The sequence below is a fragment of the Sciurus carolinensis genome, chromosome X (assembly GCF_902686445.1).
Source record: "Sciurus carolinensis chromosome X, mSciCar1.2, whole genome shotgun sequence".
NCBI classification, from domain to species: Eukaryota; Metazoa; Chordata; class Mammalia; order Rodentia; family Sciuridae; genus Sciurus; species Sciurus carolinensis.
This window is the reverse complement of record NC_062232.1, coordinates 126,389,062-126,414,897: the sequence shown is the minus strand read 5'-3', so window position 1 is coordinate 126,414,897 and position 25,836 is coordinate 126,389,062. Positions and strand designations below refer to the sequence as shown.

General features: G+C 40.2%; 1 protein-coding gene across 2 annotated transcripts in view; it reads left to right on the top strand.

The window, feature by feature from the left end:
• Positions 1-25,236, top strand: part of Ids (iduronate 2-sulfatase) — a 40,851-nt gene extending 15,615 nt beyond the window's left edge. Inside the window, exons 8-9 of one of the 2 annotated variants that reach the window (XM_047536516.1) lie at positions 2,879-3,052; positions 24,308-25,236. In XM_047536516.1, coding sequence (XP_047392472.1) covers positions 2,879-3,052; positions 24,308-24,345 — 212 coding nt within the window. In that variant the 3' untranslated portion in view covers positions 24,346-25,236. Of the gene's footprint in view, positions 1-2,878; positions 3,053-6,712; positions 10,075-24,307 lie in introns of those variants that run through there. The other variant, XM_047536515.1, reaches the window with a different exon arrangement.
• The last annotated feature ends 600 nt before the right edge of the window (positions 25,237-25,836 follow it).

Genomic DNA, 25,836 nt, shown 5'->3' with positions numbered 1-25,836 from the left:
TCAGCTTGTTAGTCCTGGGACCTCTATCTTGGATACTTGGGGGTGGAGGCAAGCAGGGGGTGACTGTAGCAACTTTATTTTTCTTTATGCACTCAGCAAGTACCTTTCATTTGTGTGGAAGCTCATCTAATCACCATTGCTAACCTTGAGGGTTAGAAGACCTTTAGGATATTTTTGGTGGGGTTGGAGGAGAATCCAGAACAATCCTGGGAGAACCCAACAAGGCCCTCAGATCTGCTGGTTTTGATATGTCTTACCCCTATCCCTACCACCCTTTCTGTCAAGAGACTGGGCTTCTCAACTGTTTATATCTCCTAAGGCTGTTTCCTAATTTTTCCACATATAGAAATGCTCTTTAATTTGAAAAATGTGCTCTTTAATATGAAAAATTTTCAATATGCCCTAGAGTGGAAAATAAAACAACAGCTCCTGCATTTTTCCCCCTTGTGGCAGCCTTGTTCATCTCATCCTTACCCACTCCTTCTAACACAGAATTTTTTGAAATAAATCCTAGATGGTTCTGTTTTCCAATCAGTATTTCTAACAAACAAACAAACGAAAACCCATTGCCTCTTTAAGTGTAACCATAATACCATTATTATACCTAGAAAAAGAAAAGTAGTTCTTTCATGTTATCAAATAGAAAATGGGACAGTAGTAAAATCATAGTATATTCTCATTCTAAAAAGAAAAAAGGATACAAAGTATATAATACAGGGCCAGAATGCCCTATCCTGTTATGCTCCCTTCCCAGGACTAAACTAACAGGTGCCATCAAATTGGGGCTCTGATGTGTTTTTGTGCACATACATATATGGGGATAAACACACACAGATGTTTGTAACATAGCATATGATAAGACGTTATTGGTTATACTATGTGTACTGTTATACAAACATTGTTATACTTATTTTTCCTACTTAACAATATCCTCTCTCACAGGCCTAACTTTTCCTTTGTAAAGGTCTGTTGTATTTCATTAGATAGGGTGATGTCATAATGTTTCACATATTCCTAATGCTCTGCTATCCACTTTTTACCGCACTTCTCAGTGCCCAGCTTCCTCTCTTATTCAGACATACTCTTTGCTCTGAGGCAGTTGCAGTTGATTACAGTAAACCACCTCAAAGCACGCTCCTGGGATGTCCTGCATCAAAACCACCAGAGAGCTACTAAAACATGATGGTTTCTGTACATCTAATCAGGAGCTGGCATGTCTGAGCATGAGAGTGGTCAGCAGCCTCCCATCTAGCTCTTAATTCTTGGGCTGCCCTCTACTGCCTAGCCCTCATGCAAGGCCTCTGGGGAAAGAGCCAGAAGCCTTCTGAACTGCCTTTCAAGGTCCTTGGTTTCTTATTCTTGGTATCAACGTGAACCCTTGGGACTCTCGCAGGCTTGTGTTCTTTCTCAAATATCTGCTATAGCAGACCAGATTGAAACCTAGCACAAGACTGATGAATGTGTTCTTGTAGTCAGGCAGTCAATAGCTATCCATTGAGTGTTTGCCAAGTGCTAGGCCCTGTATTGGGTGGGCTAGGGGTACCCCTGCATGGTGCCAGAGAGCCTATTATGACCAAAAGAGGCCTGTGGGCTCCAAGTACCCCTATTTGGGGATTCCACAGAGAACTTGGCTGGGCCTTTTTGTAGTTATGTTTCTAACTTCAGTGTATCTGATGGGAGTCACAATTTAACCCACAACAACAGTTCTGAGCATCATTGACTACCTTTAGAGTATCTGAAAATCCCTACCTAACTCCAGCCAGAGGGAGGGACGGAGGGAGAGCTGGCCAACCCTCCAGCTATAACAGATGCTCAGAACCCTTGAACATTTATAATGGACATGAACTGCTTTGATTATTGATAGGTGAAAGGTTCCTTTCAACTCTGGGTTTTCTTAGGAGAACTCTTTTGACTCAGAACACTTTCCAGCCCCATTCCAGAATTTGTAGCCCCAATGTCATCTGTATATTGAGCCAGCAAATTTTTGTGCTGGACTCTGCACCATCCTCTATGAAATTTCAGCAGATATGACTATGATGGATAAAATACAGATTCATTCCAATGCCTTATTGTATCCACCCTCATCAGCTTTCAGTGTCTTTGGTTGTTTTGCAAATACTGCATGTACAATCTGTGTCATGCACAGTTTTTGTATCAAAAAGGGTTCTCACAAAGATAGGGAATTCCCAACTTGGAGTATGTAAACTATCTTTTGCAAGGGTGTTTTAAATCAGTGTTAAGGGTTGTTTTTAATCAGGGTTAAGGGTTTGAATCTAAAGGTTTGCTTTCTCCACATATGGTATGTCTTAAGAAATGTGCAAGATATTCTTGTTTTATGCCATAGTACCATAACCTCACATTTTGGTAGTACAACCCAAAATGTGTAAACTTGAGCTTGTGGGTCATAAGTCAAGAAACAGATGGACACAGGACAGGAAAATGGTGACACTATAACTTTCAGGGTCCCCATATAGTCAAGAATGAACCGCTGGTGATATAGCTGCGCGATAGAGCACATGGAGTTCCTGGGTTTGATGCACAGCATTAAAAAAAAGAACCTGTCTTGGCAGGGGAGACTTGTCCACTTGGGGCCCATTGGTTCCGCAAAGCCTAATGTGGGTATATATTGCTAGCTCCTTGATAAATAAGATATTTTACTTGGGAATTTAATATTTTTTTCCTTTTTAATGGTCTCATCATTGAGGACATATGTCTGACTTTGAATAAAGCAACATTCAGGTGAAATTCTATAGGAATTTCCTTGAAGTGATGAGATTTTACTTCTGGCCTTTACAACAGGAAATCAAATGGTAGCTAAAGTAAATAAATTGTGATCTGGTTATTCATTTCCTGTCATTCTGTGTTTTTTATGATCCAGGTTGGGCCCTTGGTGAACATGGAGAATGGGCCAAATACAGCAATTTTGACATCACTACCCGTGTGCCCCTGATGTTCTATGTTCCTGGAAGGACAGCTTTGCTTCCAAAAGCAGGAGAGAAACTTTTCCCTTACCTCGACCCTTTTGATTCCACCACAGAACTGATGGAGCCAGGTATAATATACACTGAAGTAATATTGCCTAGCTAAGAGTGCCTTTAGTTTACATGTGAACCCCCTCATTGAATCATAGGCCGCAGACTTACACAATCCCCCTTCTGGTGTGTGTTAGAATTGCTTCTCAATATTTGATCTGCATGTGTTTCCTGAGCATCTCTTATGCTCTGGGTCAGGGAGGATTGGCAGAGTCAGAACTGGAAAGTATGGCTTGTGTCCATGAAGGGGTTTTGAGGGAGGTAGGGCAAAGGAACACTTGCCATTCCCAAGGTAGGGAGGGCTATTGTAGGGTAGCAACAGCATGCTACAGAGTATAGAAGAAGGGGCTGACCCTCAATGGATCAGCAGTATCCTTAACCTGTATACTTTTGTCATGGACTCAGTCTTTTTTAAGGGGATTATTTTCCCTTTTGGTAGCTCATTGAGCTAGTGAACCACTGGATTTGCAAAATGTACTGTTGCATATCAGAGGCAAATCACTCACTTCAGATAGCATTTGTTCTTTTTTTTTTTTTTTTTTTTGTGGTGCTGGGGATCGAACCCAGGGACTTGTGCTTGCAATGCAAGCACTCTACCGACTGAGCTCTCTCTCCAGCCCTTAAAGAATCTTTTTCCCCCTCTACCCCCTCACCCAGCATTTGTTCTTTTTGGATTTTTTTTTTCCATAAGCCAGATTTCCCATTTTGGGACTTACACATTTAATCCATCTTTAGCATCTAAGACTTGTACTGTACTTTATATTGATTCCTATTTAAATTTATCTTGGTTTTCATCATTCTGGCCTTTCTGGACCTTGGGGTTGGCTATTATACTGCCCTATTTTATTTCCTACACATTTAATTTTTGGGCAATGCTTCCTCTATCTTCTTTCCTATCATTGAAAGGGTAAACAATTTACAGGCATGATTTTAGCCCTTCATCTGCTGGGAGAAATCTTCCTACAGGTAAGATTCTTTTTTGAAACTTTTGTTGGGACATATTCACCAAGTTGTAAATTCATGTACCTGTGCCACCATCCATTTTATCTCCAAATTTTATCTCTAACCTGTATCTTTTTTCTGAATTTCAAATTTCATTTCCAGTAGCCTGTTCTACTTGGCTAGTCTTACAGGCCTGGAGGTGAACATCTACCTCTTTCACCTTAAGCCTTGCCTTTGACACTCTTCTCAGGAAATGGCCACAAAAATTACAGAATCTTTTCAATCTTTCTTTCTCTCATATGTCATATGTGATAGGCAGTCCATCAGCAAGCACACCACTTTTTGTTTAGAATCTGTTCCTTTCCCCATCTCACCATCTCCTCTGCCAACATCTTTCCCAATCAACTGCAGCACCTTGCTGAATGGTCTCTCTTTGCTTGTGCTCTTGATCCTCTAGAGTGTTTCCTTCTCAGAATAGCCCAAGTGATCCCTTTCAAACTCAAGGCAGGGGGCGGGGTTGTAACTCAGTGGTAGAGCTCCTTCCTTGCATGCAGTGAGGCCTTGGATCCTGGATTCTATTCCTAGCCCTCCTCTCCCCAAAAATGCCAAGGCAAGTCTTTCTATAGCCCTGCTCAGGAGCCTCCTGTGCTCTCATCTCACTAGTACATTTTCTCACGGTGGCTGACAAGGACTTAAGTGATCTGATTCCTCTCTTTTGGATAAGCATCCAGGCCAATTTGTCCTATGCAGTGTCCCACACTCTATATTTGTCTCTTTGTTTCCTCATGGTGAATATTTTTGATCAGGGTATTACATTTGATGTTGTATTCTGTTGTCACAGTGTGGAGCAACTTATGGAAGTTTGTGCCATTGTTAGTGATACTGAGTTTGGTCACTTGGTTAAGGTGGTGGTAGCAGCAGCCAAATTTTGCCATTGTAAAGTATCTTTTTAAAAATCTTTACTTTTTCTTTTTATTTTACTTACAAATCAAGTATCTAGAAAATGAAATTAGGCATTATTAAGCAATCTCTTAACTATCCAAAAAGGCCTGAATGATAATGCAAAACCAAGATCATTTTCTTTTTGCAGGGTGGTACTGATTGAATTCAGGGACACTCAACAACTGAGCACCATCCCCAGTCCTATTTTTTTTTGTATTTTATTGAGAGACAGGGTCTCACTGAGTTGCTTAGTGCCTCGCTTTTCCTGAAGCTGGCTTTGAACTCACAATCCTCCTGCCTCAACCTCCAGAGCCACTGGGATTATAGGCATGCACCACTGTGTCCAGCACAAGATCAGTTTTAACAGGAATCAGTGTAAGATATAAAGATAAGTGCAGAATTTAGATTTTAAAGGTGGATGCAACACAATGAGATACCATTTCTCATGCTTTTGGATAACGTTGAGAAATTGGAACACTTCTGAATTAGCAGCAGGAATGTAAAATGGTATAGCTCCTGTAGATAACAGTTTGGCAGTTGCTCAGAAAGTTAAACAGAATTACCATATGACTGAGCAGTTCCACTCCTAAATATATATGCCACAGAACTAAACACAGGTATTCAAACAAAAATTTGGACAAGAATGTTCATAGCAGCATTGCTTACAATAGCCACAAAGTAGAAGCAACCTAAGTGTCCTTTGACACATGGGTGGATATACACGATGTGGTATATGCATTCAGTGAAATATTATTCAGCTTTGAGAAAGAAGGAAATTCCAACATATGCTAAAGCATGGATGAACCTTGAGGACATTATTCTAAGTGAAATAAGTCAGACACAAGGGCCCAAATACTATATGATCCCAGTCATATGCAATATCTAGAGTGGAGAATTTCATAGAGATGGAAAGTAGAATGAGGGTTGCCAGTTTCTGGAGGTGGAGAAATGGGGAGCTGCTGTTCAGTGGAGACAGTTTCTGATGTATAAAATAAGAAGAATTTTGGAGATGATGGATGGTGATTATAACACAACAGTATGAATATACTTAATGCCATTGAACTGTCCACTAAAAAGTAGGATGATAAGCTTCATGTCTTATGGATTTTACCATATTAAAAGAAAAGATGTGTCAAAAAGTTATCCAGGGAGCTGGGGTTGTGGCTCAGTGGTAGAGCGCTTGCCTGGCATATGTGAGGTGCTGAGTTTGATCCTCACCATAATATAAAAATAAATTTAAAAAAAGGTTTTGTGTCCATCTACAACTAAAAAACTTTTTATTTTTTAAAAAATTTTTTTTGCAGTGCTGGGGATTGAACCCAGGGCCTTGTGCTTGCGAGGCAGGCACTCTACCAACTGAACTATATCCCCAGCCCTAAAAACCTTTTTAAAAAAGTCATCCAGAAAGGGGCGATCTGTGGAGTGCCATTGTGAAACTCCAAATATACTGATCCTTCATTAACTTTTACCTAATATTTAGAGCTTAAATTGATGAAGCTGACCAGAATCCAGTTATTACACTAGGGGTTCCAAAGGCAGATAGTTTTCAAAAGTGCCAACAGGCTGGGGATGCCTTAATTTTGCATTTTGCCATTGGATTGGATGAGTAGATAGTGGAGGGTGAGGTGCTGAGGTAGTGGTGTTTCTAAACTTCTTTTGCTAAAAATAAATGTTGTAAACAAACATTCAAGCAAAAAGTAAACAGGTGGAGTATAGATAGGTTCCTTAACTCATCCAGTCTGGTGTGGCAGGCTTCTGTAATGTAACAAATTCAGCTGTGTCAACTTCTGTTTCAGGCAGGCAAACCACGGACCTTGTGGAACTTTTGTCTCTCTTCCCCACACTGGCTGCACTTGCAGGACTACCGGTTCCACCTCATTGCCCTGTTCCTTCATTTCATGTTGAGCTGTGCAGAGAAGGCCAGAACCTTCTGAAGCATTTTCAATTACATGACAAAGAAGACGATTCACACCTCCATGGTAATCCCCGTGAGTCGATCGCCTATAGCCAATACCCTCGGCCTGCAGACTCACCTCAGTGGAATTCTGACAAGCCAAGTTTAAAAGATATAAAGATCATGGGCTACTCCATACGTACCATAGACTATAGGTATACTATATGGGTTGGTTTCAATCCTGATGAATTTATGGCTAATTTTTCTGATATCCATGCAGGGGAACTGTATTTTGTTGATTCTGACCCATTGCAGGATCACAATATATATAATGACTCCCAACATGGAGAACTTGCTCGATCATTGATACCTTGAGTTTTGCAGCTATGGAGGGCAAATGTAATGTTCTCCTGTTGAGCTGATGAGAGGAGGCATTAGAGATGGTTATTTTGTCATTACCCATAATATTGGAAGCAGCTGGAGTATGAGGTAATCAAAACATGCTTAAACCATTTGGCCTAAGAGTGTGTGACAACCAATCCTTTTCTTTTAGTCTTTATTAATTTGTAATTGTTAGATTGGGACTGGGCTGAACCTTTTCTTCCCTTGTTTTAAATAGTCCATAGCTTAGTCATAGTAAGTACAAAATGAACACACCAAAATTATGTCATACCTTTTTATACCAAGATCATATTAACCAAATAATAACATGTATATACTCAAGAAATAATTTATTTGTGGAATTTAGTACATTTGAATAAGTAACCATATATCAAATTAGGTTCTACCCTAAGTTCTCAATTTTTAATAACTTAATAACATATTTTAGGTTTTCCAATATATTACAAACATATAAACATATAATTCACATTTCTTTCTCAATTATAAAGTTAAATACTAATTCTAGAAGCCAGTACCATAAAGTCTATTTTCAGTTTTTGTTTTTAAGATCACAAGATTTCAAAATCCAAAGATAAAATATGCGTGAAGTGATTAATATGTTATTTCTAAATCAAATAATAAATAATGCTTAGTAGTCTAGAGACTTGAAATTCATGGGAAATTAAGTTAAAACTTTTCAAATGCTTTCTGGCCCCAATAATACTTGGTTAGCAAAAAATATGATCTTAAAAGTTAGTGACCATCTATTAGAAGTCTGTTATTCACAGTGAAAATATTTAAAGCTATAGCTATATCCATGGTTTGACTCACTTAGACTCATATAAATGTTCTTATTTAGGGATGATTGATTGTAGATATCCATTTATCTAGGGGACAGGACATATTCTATGTTTAATCGCTTATGAAAAAATAGCAATTCTGTTAAATTCTGAATTATTTTGAGGATCGTAAAAACTTTTCATTAGTATAATAGTATGTCATTTTCAATCCCCCAGAATATATAGTCCTGTATTTCCTAAATATGAAAGTAACCAGAAAGGCAGGTAATAGTAATAAACTTAGCCCATATCATCTTGAATAGAATATTTATAAGTCATATTTATAACATGATGAGGCTGATCAACTATCACATCATCAAAAGAATCAACATATTTCTCAATAAATAAATAATTTAGTCTGTCTTGTATAAAAATGAGTAATTTTAGTAATTTTCTCTTTATAAATGGCTCAGTGTTTCAAGGTAAAGGTAAAATAAAATATAGTAAATAGCAAATTAGATTAAGTTACTGTGGTGCATTGAATTGTAACCAAGATGACAAGATATTATATTAAAATCATTGAAATTTCAAAGACTTTTAAAACTAATTAGCTTGTGATAGAGGTGTATATAACACAGTGATCTTCTGAGCAGAGTTAGTTAGGCAACAAGTTTTATTTAAGGAATAAAGGGTCCTATTCATCTCTCCCAATTCCAGAATTTCTCTCCCCTTTGGAAGCTTCAGCTTTTATAAATAGTTTCCCTAAGCTTTTTCTTTCACATTATTCATCCTCATTATTGCTCTTTTCATGTGCACTATAACTTTTATGATAGTCTAGAAATTCCTCATGACATATTTGCAGTGTATTTAGGTTTATCTCCTATTTCACAGTTATAATAAGCTTTAATACAGGTTTTAATTTCACATGTGTTTGTCGATCCTGGTTGGCTACAATATGTACACTTAATTTTTCTCACTTATTTCCTGAAGCACAGTTTTAGTATAAAAAAATCTCCAAATTCTGTTCTTGATGAGTCATAAGCTGAACTGTGCTGTCCACTTGGTAGCCACTAGGCATATGTTCCTATTTAAATGTAAATTAATTAAAATAAAAAAAAAGTTAAAAAGAAGATTTCCAGTCACACCATATTTCAGGTGCTTGGTAACCACAGATCTAGAGCATCTCCACCGTAGCCGAAGGTTCCATTGAACTGAGATGCCCTGGATTATCTCTGAATTTGAGCTGGTTTGCAGTCTGTTGGTGAGTTATTCGTGTGAGCTATTTCTCTACCCTTAATTTGACCACAAAGACTTGTCAGGAGGTGAGCAAAGTATGTTTGGTTTAGGCATAGAGTAGCAAGTTCACCGTGGCAATTGACCTCTTCCTCTCCAATTCCATCACCATTGCCTCAGTCCTTCTCCCCTCTTTCCCAAGTAGTTTACCTCCCCTCCTCTTTCCTCCCCTCTTCCTAAAGGAATCCATGTGTCTTCCTAAAATCCCTCTTGCCCCTGCCCTTTGAGAACACCGTCAGTGCCTACTATGGGTCTAGACAGACCTCCGCTGAGCAGTCAGAGTCTTCCCTGGCTCCACGATCCCCCTGCCCTTGGCTGACTTTCCCTTGCCTGTCCCTGCCTCCCCCTCCTAGTTGTGTCCCATCCTCTCTTCACCTACCCACTCACAACCATTTATCATAGCCTCGTCCCTGTGCCCCTACCAAGAGGCTGAAGCTTTTGTGACTTTCTAGACTGTTTTGGGATGAAATGAACACCCCTGAAAGGTCTTGTGTTTACCTTATTTTACCAAGGGTGTTTTTTTCTAATTATAGATTGGTTTCTAAATTATAAAAAAATAAAAAAACAAATGTAGTAAAAGGTGAAAAAAAGTGTGTTTTATCCTAAATAATCACTTAATATCTTGTCTTTTGGGGGGGGTGTGAATTTTTCACATTGCTGTGATTACACTATGTTCTTTTATTCATATTCTCTTTTTAAAACGTTTTTAAATTTGTTCTAATTAGTTGTACAGGACAGTAGAATGCATTTATAGATTTTGATAGAACATACATAAATGGAGTGTGATTTTTCATTTTTCTTATTGTACATATTATAGGATAACATCAGTCATACAGTCATATATGTACCTGAGATAATAATGTCTGTTTCACTCTGCTATCCTTCCTAACCCCATGCCCCTTCTCCCCACTTCATTCCCCTCTACCTAATATAAGGTAACTCTATTCTTCCCTATCCCCCCTTATTGTGAATAAGCATCCTCATATCAGAGAAAACATTTGGCCTTTGGTTTTTTGGGTTTGGCCTATTTTGCTTAGCATGATATTCTCTAACTCCATTCACTTACTAGCAAACACTATAATTTCATTCTTCTTAAAAGCTGAGTAATATTGCATCATATACATATACCACATTTTCTTTATTCTTTCATCCATTGAAGGGCATCTAGGTTGGTTCTTTAGCGATTATGAGTTGAGCTGCTATAAGCATTTGATGTGTCTGTGTCACTGTAGTATGTTCATTGTAAGTCCTTTGGGTATAAACCTAGGAGTGGGATAACTTTGGTCAAATAGTGGTTCCATTCCAAGTTTTCTGAGAAATCTCCATACTGCTTTCCATATTGGTTGCACCAATTTGCATTCCCACCAGCAATGTATGAGAGTACCTTTTTCCCCACATCCTCAACAACATTTATTGTTGCTTGTATTCTTGATAATTGCCATTTGTAATCATGCAATTTATGTTCTTACTTTTCCACTAAGTAGTATGTGTGGTTATTACAGATTTTTGCAAAGATACTTTATATTGCCAGTAATATATTTTATTTTATAGTTTTATTGTAATTTACTTAACCTTCTTTCAATTGTTGGAAACTTAGGTTATTTCAGTATTATAAATAATGCTGTGATGATCAATTAGTGAATACAGTATTTTTATGTATTTCAAATTATTCCCTTGGGAGAGTCTCTCAGTGCCAAATTGTCAAAAACAAATCCATATTGTCCTTTCCTAATTCTTTTGCTACCTTAGGGTACTAAAGTTAAAAATAGAGTCAACAAGCATGCAAATTAAAAAAATACAGCAAAAAAGCACCATTATAATAATAGGTGAAAGTGAAAGTGATATCCTATTGTAACTTCTAATTCTTTATTGATGGCCTTTATCATTGTTCACTCTGTATGGTTGTTCGACACTTGCATTTGCTGTTATGTGAATATTCCTTTAAATTTTATTTATCAGTTTTACTTTTTAAACTAATTGAACAAATCAGTACTTTCCTGTGTGATATTTTTTCCTATTAAATATGGAGAACCCTCCCCATGAATAAATAGTAATTTTCCCTTGAATTTTTTTTGTGGCTTGGTTTTATATTTACCCTGTTTCTTCATTCCATTATAAAGAGTAATGTATGCTCATTGTGTGAAACTTAAAAACTGTTTAAAATAGCAAAGATGGAAAAAAACCCACTTCTTCAGAATATGGCTACTGCTGTTGACGTTTGTATTTCCTTTCACTTCTTTTCCTGCCCACCTGCATATGCACAGGTAGAGATATTTCATCTTTATGTAGCTGAAATCTACCACATATAATCTCTTATCTTTTATGATCTAAACATGAGAATGGTTTTTCATATTAGCAGTTATTGTTAATAACATTTCCTTACATTAATCTTTTTACTGAAAAATCAACATTTTAATGTGCATTTTAAATTGTGGCAAAAAATATATATATAACATAAAATATGCCATCTTAACCATATTTTTGTTCTTTTTTTGTACTAGGGATTGAACCTGGGCACACTGTACTCCTGAGCTACATCCCCAGTCATTTATTTTTAATTTTATTTTTTGATACAGGATTTTTCTATGGTGCTGAGGGTTTTTGCTAAGTTGCTAAGGCTGGCCTTGAACTCAAAATCCTCTACATTTCTGGGATTACAGGCATGTACTGCTACACACAACTCATCTTTACCATTTTAAATGGTTTAGTTCAGTGACGTTAAGTGCATTCACATCATAATCGCACTAGCACTACTGTCCATATACAAAATTCTTTTCTTATAAAACTGAAACTGTCCTATTAAATAAAAACTCTCCATTTTCACTCCTCTCCCACTCCTGGTAACTAGCATTCTATTTACTGTCTCTATAGATTTGACTACTCTAAATACATCATGTGAATGTAGTCATACAGTATTTGTCATATTGTGACTGACTTATTAAAGTCAGCATAATGTCCTCAGAGTTCATCCATGTTTTAGCATGTGTCAGTTTCCTTCCCTTTTAAAGCTGAATAATATTCCATTGTATGCATAAGCCTTATTTTGTTTCTCCATCCATCTATTGATGAATACCTGGGTTGTTTCTACCTTTTCGGTGTCACACATAATGCTTCTATCTGCAAGGGTATACAAATATCTGTTTAAGTTCTTGCTCCTTACTCCTAATTCTTTTGAGTATACACCTAACATACATTAATTATTAATCACTTAAGATGTTGGGATGTATGATGGAAGTTGAGCAAGTTAACTGGAGCAGCATCACATTGGCAACAGAGGGAAAGTTTCTTTGGGTAGTGGCAAGGGGAAGTCTCTTTCCCACTCTTGAACCAATCTTTCTGCTTCTGGTCAGGTGTCCAAGCCACTCATATCTTTGCTATGTGAAGGACTTTGGGTATAAATTCTCAAAAGTATGCTCAACTGTTTCCTGCCCCCAAGTCCATCCTGCAAGAGTATTCTCTCATTTATTTATTTTTGTTGCTGGGGGTTGAACACAGGGTCATGCTACCACTAAGCTACATCCACAGCCCTTTTTATTTTTTAGTCTGAAACAGGGTCTCCCTAAGTTGTTAAGGCTGGCCTCAAACTTGCAATTCTCCTGCCTCGCTTAGCCTTCCCAGTTGCTGGTATTACAGGTGGGCACCAGTATGTCTGGTTCTTGAGTTTTGAATTCTGGTCTAGGATCTGGGATTAAAATAGAGCCTAGATTCTCCATTGGCCTCTGTCCATCGTCTTTTCTGGCCTTCAATATAGCCCATTGTGGTTGAACTAGCCTAGCTCCCTCATTCCCCACTGTACTTGGGGTCCTCTTGGATCTTTTGGGAAGTTTCTCTGTTCTGCATATGAGAATTCAAAGCATAGAGGGATGATATTAATTGATGCCCTCAGATCACCTACAGTGTCACCATCATGGGGTAACAATCCTCACTGCTCTTGGGTCTTGCCTTTCCACATGCTGCTTTCCAGCTGGCAACCCTGTCCATCTCCCCACTCCTTGGATGGAGCAGATACCACTTTCGGCTCGGTGACTGATAAAATAAAGGCAGTCTGATGTGGTAAAGAGTCCACCCTTAAGAGTTTTCTTTGTGATCAGAGTTTCCCATTTATCACTCTGTATCCTTCAGATCACTGTCAAACACGATGTAATCAAAGTATGCCCTTAATTGAATCTGGATTCTAGGTGACTGTCCTAGTCCTCTGATGGGGGTAGAGTCCAGGCTAGAGAAAACAGAAATGGCTTAGGTTGACTCCATATAGGGCACAGGGGAGACAACCTTAAGGTGAACAGGACAGGGCTACGTGGCCAAGGCTCAGGCAGGAGGAGCCCCACTGCTGACAAGGAAGAGTAGAATATTCATCACCTGACCAAAAGCAAGATTTAGGATGTGGCCAAAGAGAGGAGCAAAGACTAGGGGTTACCCACTTTTGCTTTTCCCTCTGAAAAGTTAGGGACAGTGCTTTATGTGGGCTAGAGTGTTTGGAGCAGGCATTTACAAAACCGTTGCCCAATTTATAGTTGTTCTGGGTGTTTCTGAGAGAATCTTGCAGGTGATTTATATTCATAACTCATTATTTACCTAACATTTTTATGTACACTCATATTTGTGTTAACTGCAGCATGAATTATTATATGAATAAATCATTAATTTGCCTTTATCATTATGTGTGCAATTCTTGCTGCTGTTTCAGGACTGCTAGATGCTTCCTTAAAATAAATGAAGCCATTTAACAAAACTTGATAGTACTGTTCAGGTTTGCCTTCTTCAAATACCCAATCTGTTCCTCCCAGGAGAGGCCAGGCCAGTGTGGGTTCTGCCAAGGAGTTTAATTTTTGAGGGTAAGTGGTGAGTTGCAGTTGCATCTAGAAGTACCTTTCTGGGAAGTGATATGTCTCTTGTCTGTCACTGCAGTTAATAATAGAAAGACTCTCCAGAAAGAAAGAGGAAGTGGGCTCATCAATGAGACTTTTGTTTCGGAAAACCAGTTAAGCAATAGCCACTAGGTAAAGGAAAGGAGTTGATGGGTTCGAGGGGTGCCAGCTAGCAAAATTCACATTTTGTGTCTTGATTTAGTGCCTGAAGAACCTAGGCTCATCTTTTCCCACCTATCCTTGATGGTTTCACCAAAGATTTTGAAGTCAGTGCTTAATATATTTGTAGGGTAAGTGAGGTCATTAGAAGACATAAATTTCCAAATGGATCAGGTTAGGCTGGGAGGATTGGGTGAATCTCAGCAGGTGAAGGAATTTCAGTGTATTTATTTGCTGGATTGTATGTTGTGACCAGGTGATATATGTGCATGGTGCAAAGTTTAAACACACGTATTCAACAAACAGTCTTTTTCTATTGCCTTCCATGCCCTGGCCTCCCTGCTGTCCTCAGAGACAAACAAGCTTACCAGTTTTTTATGAACTAGGGAAGTTTGAAAGGGTTAAGTGTAGGCCTAAGGGATAAGTATGGGCCCCAGAACCAAGGAATTAGGGGGGTGACCCAAGGGAGCAGTATCCAGAGTAAATCTGAATTTTGGTCAACAGCTATATGGGAATGTGGCATAACATAGTTCAGGAAGTGAATGGGAGCTTGGGTTATGTAAACAGGTTTCCAGGAGGAAGGAGGTGGTAGCCACTTTACTTAGGCTCTGTAGTCATCCAGCTCCTGAAAAATGTGTTTAGTTGGGCACATAGAGCTGTCATGGAGATGTGGACAAACTGGAACATGTTCAGAGGATAGCCCTAAGATAGGTAGGACCCAACATGCCATTTGAGGAACAGTTGAAGGAGGAAGTGGTTTGACTTGGGAGAGAGGAGACTTAGGAATGAGTAGAGGTGGAGGACTAGGGGACCCAGCATGACATGACACTCTCATAAAATTTCTGAAGACCCATCATAGGCAAAGCAGATTGAATTTGTTTTGTTTAGCTGCAAGGGAAGACTGCAGGGGAATGGATGGCTAACTAGCATTTGAACTTTCTTTTTTTTTTTTTCTAAAATAAAAGTTGATAGTTGGAGGAGCCTGCTCCTAAATGTGGGGAGCTCTCTGTCATCTGCAGTATATAAGCATCACCTAGGCAGGTGGTTCTCATCTGGGTTTAATTTTGCTCTCCTGGATGTTTGTCAATTTCCAGAGTCATTTTTGATTGTCACAACTGGGAAGGGGTGCTATTGGCATCTAATGAGTCAGAGTTTATAGGAAACATGCACAGGCCAGCCGCCCACAACAGAGAACTATCTGGCCTCAAAGGCTATAGTAGCAACATCAAGAAACCCAAACACAGGCAATCATTTGATAGAGTGAATTAACTACTAAAAAGTCTTCTGTCTCTGAGACTTTTATGACTGGGGAATGCACACTCAATTATTAAAATAATGTGCTGAGTCTATAAGATGAGTGGCCCTTTGAGTATAGCCTTGAAAAATATCTTTAAAGATGGCATGGAGCTTTCAAATAGATATGAAGATTAAAAAACCTTTTTTTCCATAATAGTACTTGATTGGTTTTCTGTTTCTTACTATCCAGAGAGACTCTCCTATCCCAGTTCCCTGGCCTATATAGGAGTTACACTAGATTATTTCTTTTGAAATGGTATTATCTTCCTCATTGACAAAGTATTACATAGTCATAGAAGAATTACCAAACTGTACAAAGGCACAGAAAATAACACCCACTTGGAATATCCCTTACTCTGTATAATATATTTTAAAATTGGCTCATATTCCATCTCCTACTTATTTTCTCCATTCTATTTTACATCCTGCTTCATGCTCCATGATTTCTAAGGGTTTCCTCAACTCTTTCTGTGACATGGTAATTGGGAAAATTTCCATGTGGGCCATTTCCTAGAGGACAAAACTACCTCTGAGATTCCTTCCCCTCCCATGACATCTAATAAATGTGATTTTTTTAAACAAAGGTTAATGTCAAAGCTGCTGTTTTTCTCAACCTTGAGCTTTATGATTCTGTTTACTTACAATGGGACCTCAACTGCAAAACCTTTCCAAATACAAAATAACAAACTCAACAGTAAAAACACATTTTCTGTTTACAATAACTAGAGTCTCTAGAAACTGAGACAGGAGGATCACAAGTTCAAGGGCAGCCTCAGCAATTTAGCAAGGCCTGAAGCAACTTAGTGGGACCCTGTCTCAAACTGAAAATAAATAAAAATTAGGACTGGGGATGTGGCTCAGTGGTTAAATGCCCCCGGGTTCAATCCCTGGTACCCCAAACAAAATTAACTTGTCCAACCAAGCAACTGGGCTCCCTATTCATGCAGTATGTGCATTTGAATATCTGGAAGCTAGTGCCAAATTGCCCTCTAAAGACATGGCACAAAGTCACAATCCTTTATCCAGGCACACAACATCCAGGTTTCTGTCTTTCCTCTAGTACTATTTATGTTGCTTTGTTATGATCTATTTCTAGGAGAGGAGATACTTGTTATTTCTTTCTGTATACTAAGCCCCTGACCTTGTGCCTGGCACATGTAGAGAGGTAGACATTTGCTAATGAATGAAAAGAATTTTCTTTCAAGAGCCTGAGAAAGACGAAAGGGAACACAGTCAAAATCAGAAACTGGGAGTTGGGTGGATACACACCTATCTCCTTATTCTAAGAGGTGGGAGCCTAAGCCCAGAGGAAGCAAGAGGCAGGAATTTACAGCTGGCCAGGTTGAGGTAGCCCTCAGAACCAAGTAGGCCAAGTCTATTGGAAGCCCACCTTCAAGTCCAGACCTCAGGAAAGCTGCAAAGGCTACTGCATTGGCAGACTTCCTTTCCTTGGGTTTCTTGCCAGGGTAGGGTGGGGTAGGGTGGGATGGGGTGGGATGGGGTTGGGGGAGGAGGCCAGATTTCAGCTGAAATGATGCACAAAGGAATCAACTCAAAGCTGTGGAGCCGCCAGAAAATCGACTAGTAAAAGGAGGAAAGCTGGAGACCACCCGTTTGGAAAATTGCCTTTGTATGTAACTAGAGGGCATGCACATGTGTGTTAGGATCAAGCGTCCACATTTCCATAGCTATATTTTTCATTTCCCTTTTTTCTTTGTACTGCTTTTAAATCAAAGGGAAGCCATGGCAGAGAATCTCTTGCCCTGAGCTACATATATGAAAATGATGAAGGTTATGGGAGGCGCATGTTTTCAATAACGGATTGGTGGTTCCGCCCTTTATAGGAAATGAAGTGAGACTGTTGCTAGGTTGACAGTAAGAGGCTGGGTGGCTGGGTGAGGGTTCTACTTCCACTGGATTTGCTTTTCCCACCTCCCCCAACTGTTCATTGAGGTCCAATCAACTGGTAAAAATAAGAGTCAGTTCTAAGCTGAACAGTCCTTCATCTTATTTAAGGGGGTTTTGGTGACATCTCTTTCACCACAGCTTGATAGAGAAAAATAATCACAAAGCCTAGTCCGTTTTGAAGGGAACATCTGTAAAACTGGGTCAGCAGATATGTTACCGTAGGCAGGGAAGATGAAATAGGACTCTGTCTTGTCTAAGCCTCAGAGCAACAGGGAAGAGCTTTATTTTCAAGGCGTGCACTTGGATTTGTACCTTTTGGCTCTGATGGTGCCACACAGTCGAGGCCCCTGCGCAGCCAAGGGCGCCGCCGCCGCCTTCCGCCTTCCGCCCTGGCTTTGAGTCGGCTCCAGCCCAGTGGCGGAAACAGCGTGTGGTTCCGCAGTGGGCCACTGGAGGCCGCTGTAGCACCAAGAACGCACGAAGGGCGCCCAGCTGGCGGAGGGGGCGTCTCCAAGGAGAAATGACTGTCACACACACTGACTGTTCTCGAAATCTAGTCCAGGATTTTAAAGACACTGTTATGAATTAACGAGAATAAAACACCCGGCAGATGAAGCTCGGGTCTCAAATCCCCTGGGGTTGTTTTCTAACTGCTTTTTAACTCATTTTCTCCCCTCTGGGACTGGGTCTCATTTGCAGCCCAGAGGCACAGGCTTTATCTATGGTGAAAACGTCCTCCAAAAATGACACAAATGTTGCGGTTGCAGCCTGTAGTATTTATTTCCAAATACTTTCGCAAAGCAGAATATTATGCTGTTTTCTCCATCGGCTGGCATTGGCAGCAAGTGCTAGCCACCATGTGGGCTGCACGATGCCTCATTAAATGTGAATTTCAGATGAACAATCAATAATTGCTTAATATAAGCATATCCTAAATATTGCACAGGTCATACTTACACTGAACACTTCTTTGTTATTTATCTCAAGTTGAAATTTAACTGGGTGTCCTATATTTTTATTGGCAAAATCTGGCCTCCCTACAAGGAAGGGTGATTCAGGTGCTGTTGTGGGGCGTTCCGCTGAGGGAACTAAGAGGCTCAGGGTGGGCAGAGCTGAAACCAGGCACAGAGTTCTGTTTCAAGGTGGGCAGTGTTATGGTTTGGATGTGAGGAGTCCCTCAAAAGCTCATGTGTGGGACAATGCAAGAAGGCTTAGAAGAGAAACAATTGGGTTGTGAGATTCTTAACCCAATTAGTGAATTAATCCCCTGATAGGAATTTACTGAGTGGTAACTGTAGTCAAGTGGGGTGTGACTTGGGGAGGTTGGTCATTGGGGGCGTGGTTTGGGGGTATATATTTGATATGTGGCGAGTGGAGTCTTCTGCTTCCTGATCATCATGTGAGCCACTTACCTCTGCTACACTCTTCCACTGTGATGTTCTGCCTCACCTTGAGCCCAGAGCAATGGAGCCTGCTGTCTATGGCCTGAGACCTCTGAAACTGTGAGCCCCTAAGTAAGCTTTTCCTCCTCTACAATTGTTCTTGTTAGGGCTTTTAGTCACAGCAGGGAAAAACTGAGTAAAACAAGCAGTAATTAAATGCCACACGTTCACACGGACAATAGGCTCTTAGACCTGCCTAGTGGGAAGAGGCTTCAGAGGAAAAGATTGGCTCACTTAGAGGAAGCCAGTGGAGGTGATGTTCCACCTTTTAATTTTGGTTATACCCTCACCCTAATATCTTCCAGGGCACACCGACTGAGGCAGTGAAAGGCAGAGTTCAACAGTGGCCATTGTGCCCTGGCTTTGGGAGGCCATGTATACACATGGCCCTGGTGTGGTCACCCCAGATCCCATGTGAGCCTCGGTGTACAGGAAGAAGGAGCATTTGGAGGATGTAGCCAGGAAACGAGATGGAAAGTAGCAAAGTGGCATTGGCATTGTGTTGTATGTGGCATATCAAGCAATTTGAATCTGAGGCTCCTTAAGTCCCCAAGGTTTCTAAAAATGTTACTGTTGACTTCGTCTGATTCTTCACAAGTTTTTTCCATCTGATTGGAGATCTCCCTGTGTCAGTGGGTCATACAACTATGGAATTTCTAGTTTATGGTTTGGCAGATCAACCAAGAGCTCCCAATATCTGCAACCCCCCCTTATAGGTCTGTGTGGTGATTCAGGCAGCCCAGGAGAAGAGCTGGAGAATCTCAAGAGCAACAGTAAGGGAAGATTCCAGCTTGATCCTGTTTTGCTGCTTGAGAGCTGGACCTCGTACAAGCCACTTCCCCTCTCTGGGTCTGTCTGCTCAGCTGAATGGGGAGAGCAACCACTCCTCCTGATTGGGCTCATGAGCCCTCAGTGAGCCAGTACAGTGTGTGGCATCTATTTCATAGTGTGATCTTTCTTTTTTTCTCTCACAAGTTGGGGAGAAGGGTGAGCAGAACCCACCTGAACCCACCTTGAAAGCAATTCATCTGCTCCTGCTAAGGTGCTATAGCTGATGAGTAGGAACACTGAAGAGGGAAGCAGTTCTTCAGTTAGGGGATATTTCTGAAAAAAGTCACCAGTTAACAATGATTTCAGGTATCAAGATCTGTGGCAATTAATTGGACCATTTGTTCCTTGTTTGCATAGGTTCTGAGCATGTGGAGGTTGGGGTCTGTGTTCCCATCTGTCCTTTCCCAGTGCAGAGATTCAAACACTGTTCTTAACCCTGACCAGACCCACAGGGTAGCCTGAGATAAATCCCCTTTCTGGGATTGGATCTCCCCCTCTAAGATTGTCCTTCCCAGTTGTCATATTCTCTAGTCTTAAAAAAGACCAGTTCTTCTCTACACGGGATTTGTGTTCATTGTGAGTGGTAATTCACATCCCCAGAGTTTTTTTTTTCCCTCTTTCCTTATAGAGTAGGCTTTGAAGAGATTTCCACTTTCAGCCTCACACACATACACATTTACTGACTTTCGAGGGCAGCAGGACCCTAGACTCACATGGTAGCAAATCAAACTGTGTAGCCTTAGAGTCACTTGCAGGGTGGTGGGAATAAGGCAGAGCAGGTGGGTTAGGGGCTTCCCTGCACCTCCAGAGGCCAAACTCCAATCTGGACAGTGGGCCTTGCCCTTTCATGCACACCTGAACAGTCTAGGGAAAAAGAATGTACTCAACAGGACCTGGGCTCCAGAAAGCATCTGCCTTCTTCCCCCAATCTTTAGACCTGCCCCATTCCTTGCATTTAACCTGGCTTTGTTCACTCCATAGCACCTGCCATTTGATGAACTCAAGTTCTGTTCTTGTTAATGGGTCATTGTACATTTACCACCCCCTAGAATGTCAGGTCCATAAAGTAGCAACCTTGTGGCATTATATTTACAACTGTATCAACACTAAAATAGGACCTGACAAGTGTTGGGAAAATATTTGTTGCATCATATTTTAATCACTCTTTTGAGAGCATGTAAGAGAAACTATGGAGGATGAGAATGTGCTCTGAATTTGCATGTGACTTCTGACTCAATCTCTGACTAGCTATGTGGCTTTGGTAAGTGCATTCATCGCTCTGAGCCATAATCAGCCTCTTCATGTGTAAAATGGTTTGATAATCCCTCCTATCTTGCCGATTGAAACAACTTACTTTGCCTCTGTGTAAACAGATCATGTGAATTGTTCAGACTGTCCCAAGTGAAGCATCAGAATGGTTATGCTATTGTGTCACCAGTCCTTGACCTTGGGTGTGCCACTTAGGGGGAGGGTGGTGATGCTGAAAGTAGAAGCCAGGTCCTCTCATCTCTGAACCAGATGATTTTCAGTTCATTGTTCATGGCTTTCTCAAAGCAACTTAAGTGAATTAATGTACTTATCCTGGAAAAAGTTCAATTTCAATGTCCTGGATCCCAGCATCTTTGCCTCCCCAGCTGGACCTACACTGCTTTTCTGATGGGATGGCAGGTCAAAAGTGAGGGCAGTGGAGCATAGGCCAGGCCTTGTTTGCTCAAACACTTCCTCTCTTGAAGGTTCTGTGATCTCTGTCATTGTTTCCTACTCAACCTGCCATCTAGACTGCTTTTGATGATTTCCTACTCTTGATAGGCTGCAGCTGTGTGTGCCACAGGCCTGCAGCAAGCATGGGGATGCAGGGTGAACTTTCTAAGGCTGAAGACAGACCATGTCCAGGGTCCCATCTATTAGGAGTTGCCCTGACCATTGGAGACAGCTTTGTCCCAGGAGAAAGTTTGAAGAGGCCTAGCTGCACTAGGGGACCCTGTACCAGCTTGTTTGCTGAAATTAACCTGCTAGAGTTTACTATTTTGGCCAGGTTTATGTTGAAAATCTTATTTCCCAAATCCATGGTCTTCATTAGATTCTGTGAGAAGAAAAGTTGCAGCATCTGTAAGCACTTTGGCAAATATTTGAATGAGCTTTAGTTTTATGTGTGGGGACTCAGGAATAACAGGACTGGCTGTGTGACTGCTTTATTGTTTCTTAGTCAGTTTCCCAAAATCTACTGGAGTAAGAGATTTTGAAACAATTTACTTTGCCTGGATGTTCTCATTTGCTCATTTTCTCAATGCATCAATGCAGAGTCATGCATTGATGCTTGGTCAGGCCATGTTCGGCTCTGAGGCTTAAAGGGAGCCTGGGGCAAGATGGCTCAGTTGTGGACTAGCCATCAGGATCTGGTCTGTGGGTGTGACACTTAATTTCAGGTTCCAGTTCCTTCAAATCTTTTTTTCTTTTTGGTGGAGGAGGAATGTCTCTGCTGGAGAGGGAAGTGGAGTATACATGAAATACATGAATCAACATTTAAGTGTGTGGAAGTGGGGGTGGAGGAGGGTGGGGGAGGCTTGGAAGACACAACTGCATTCATTCTAGACTGGAATATAGCCCAGAACAAGGATGGTGAATGGGTCCCTTCTTGCACGTTAAGCACCATTGACTGCAGTTGCAATAGACTTCTTAGAGTGCATGCTGAGAAAGTTCCTAAGGAAGAAACTGGGCCCAGAGGAAAAGGTCAACTCGCAATAGCTGCTATGGACACAGGAAGGGGAGCAGTAGATAAACGATGACCAAATCTTCATAAATAGAAGCAGTACTAGTGGGAAGATCAGGCTTCTGGTCTGAGCTTTAGACCCAAACAGGTTTTTTGACCTTAGCAAGTCACCCGTCTGTTCTCTTCTGTATAATTTAGAATTTCAGTGAAAGTAGTTTATTTGGGAGGTTGTACTGGCGTATGAGTTCTCTAGAGAAACAGAACCTAGATAAAAAATATCTGTCTATCGTCTATTGTCTATCTTGCTGTGTATACACACACACACACACACACACACACACACACGAGAAAGAGAGAGAAATTGATTTTAAGGAATTGGCTCATATAATGGTGGGGACTGGTAAGATTGAAATCAGTAGACAGGCCGGCAGGATGGAAACTCAGAAGAGTTGATGTAGCTGCTCGAGTCCAAAGGCAGCTTGGAGGCAGAATTCCTTCCTTCTTGGGTGACCTCAATCTTATTATCTTAAGGCTTTCAACTGATGGGAGGAAGCCCATTTACCTCATGCAGGGTAATCTGCTTTACTCAAAATATACTGATTTAAATATTAATACTTTTATGCAGCATCTAGACTGCTGTTTGACCAAAAATGGTATTGAGGCCCAGCTGAGTTGATAACAATTGACCATCACAGAAATGGGAATACCTTTAGAGGAAGGGAGGGAAAAATAATCAATAAAGGATGTGTTATCACACAAGTTACCACTGTGGACAACTGGAGCTGAACTGGCAATATCAGGGTACTAGAGTAGAACATATGCTTCAAAGAGAGGACAGAGTTGGATCATTCATACACTAACTTCCATCAGTCCTTGGTTCAAAACTGCTTCCATGTGGGAATTAATTCCTCATTCTTCAGAACTCTTCTATGGGCAGGTGGGATACTCAGGTACTGGAAGTAGGAAGTTAAGTCGGTGTGCTCAGAAATAATATGGGCTAAGGGGCATCGGTGGACCACAGAAAAGCATCTATAAAATGGAATATAATGTATCCTCAATTTTCCTTATTGTGAATTAATAACTGTAAAATGAGGGAACAGATATGAAAGTACTGGAATTTTACTCTTTATAAATGAGGTATTAATTATTTAAGGGCTAGAATTTTGATTTAACGTAAATATCCTCTTTCTTGAATATTCCATTTAATCAAGAATGTGCTGATAGATGCCATGACAGGCTAATTCCTATTCATCCTTCCAATCTCAATGAGGATGTCATATTTTCCAGGAGGCTTTTTCGGTCCCCTCTGACCATGTCAAGGTCCTTGTTATTTTCCTTCAGAACATTCCCCAGCTCCCTGAAGGAAGGAACCATTTATTTCTTGTTTACTACTAATTCCACAACACCAACCAAAGTCCCTGAAATACATGTTTAATAAATATTTGATTTTAAAAATGAAGAAAATGTGGTAGAAAACCTTTCTTAGAATCCATTACAAATTAGTGAATGCTGTAAAATAAATTCACAAAATCACTCAAACTAGCATTTGAAAGTATCTTTAGAAACTTTCCTAAATAAAGAGAAAATAAAGATTATCTATAGAACAATTTTCCATGTGTAAATGGGTACTCTAAAAGTACTTGAAAAGAATTACTTCCTTAAGTAGATTGTGTGACCCCTGAAGTATTGTCTACACTACTGATTTTCTTGGAAAAATGTTTCATCAAAGATAGTCTGTATTAGTCAATGTGGGTTAGGATATGCTGTGGTAACAAACAATCCACACACCTTAGTGATAAAACATGACAAAGTTCTACTTCTCTTTCACAGGACTTCCCCAATGCAGATCGGAGTTTCATGCCTCATAGTCATTCAGGAATGCAGGCTAATGGAGGTTCCCTTGTCAATATTTATGAAGTTCCTGAGAATCAACATACACAGAAGAAACTGAGTCATTTGCAAAAGGGTTCCATTCTCTGAGAAGGCCCACAAATGTGCTGTTGATAACAGGCTTAAGAAAGTCTTGGATGTCATCACAGAGGCAAAAGAATTTTTCTTTAGTGACTATTTCTTTACATATAAAGTGAAAGGAAAAATAGCATTTCATAAATTGAGTGAAGGAACTTCTGCATTGTATTCATGGTAGAACATATTATGCTCGCTCCTCAATTACCTATAAAGGATGAAACATTCTTGTTCATTGCTGAATGACCTTCAGAGCACCCTTCCTTACATGGAAGAATCATACACCCTTGCTCCATGGGGATCCAACCTGGGTATGTGCATTTCTTTGGATAAAGCAGTGTGTATTGACATAACCCAGTATGTCCCAGTAGAAGCTTTAAGAGGAATTTTGAGTTTTTACTAGCTTTCTCTTTCCACAAATAAGAACATTGTTCTCCAAAGGGAGACTGCACTCTTATCCTGGGTCTTAGAATGAGAAGACACATGGAGCAGATCTGGCCCACCACCAGTGACCTATAATGTATATGAAAAAAAAGTTTGTTTCTGTAAGCTACTGAGTTTTGATGGTTGTTACTGCAGAAAAGACAACTAACACACTAGGTAATGATGAAGTTTCAACTGAAAAGATCTTTAGTCTAGGAAAGCTTTCATAATATCCTCTGTAGCATGCATGGGGAGAGCCCAGAACAAAATCTGTAATGAGAGGAATCATTGTGAAGAGGAATCCAATCCCTGCATATAATAAAGGAGTTGAAGAATTTGAGGAGAAAATTTTCAGCTTTCTTTTAGAGCAAGTGTTGGCAAACTATGACCTAAGGGCTAAATGTGGTCCTCTGTCTGTTTTTTTTTAAATAAAGTTTTGTTGGTACATAGTCATGTTAACTCAATTATGTGTTATCTATGGCTATGTTTGCTTCATAAAAGCAGAGTTGAACAATGACAGAAACTATATGACTTGAAAAACATGACACATTTACTTTTTGTCCTTTATAGAAGACTTTTGAAACCTCCTGTCCTAGAGAGTGGGTGGGATTTGGACTCTTGTATTTGTAGACAAGGAGAGGTATGAGAATGACTTCTGTGGGGAAATGGACGCCAGCAACAAGAGGTTGGGGATCTAAAAAGAAAAACACTTGAAGACAAATATCATAGCAGGGAAACCATGCCATTAGAGTCCCAATATCAATTCTGAATTGCTTCCTTTTCTGTGCAGTAATTCTTTTCCACTGCCCCAAGCCTTAAGTAACCTGTTAAGGGACAACTGTTACAGACATGACAAACAGGAAAAATAGGATGAGAACTGCAAGAACAAGAAGGCAAGTGGGTTAATGGAAATCAGTGGAATTAAGCCATTTGGAAGGAGAGGTGTCAGGAGGATGCAAACCCCTCCGGGA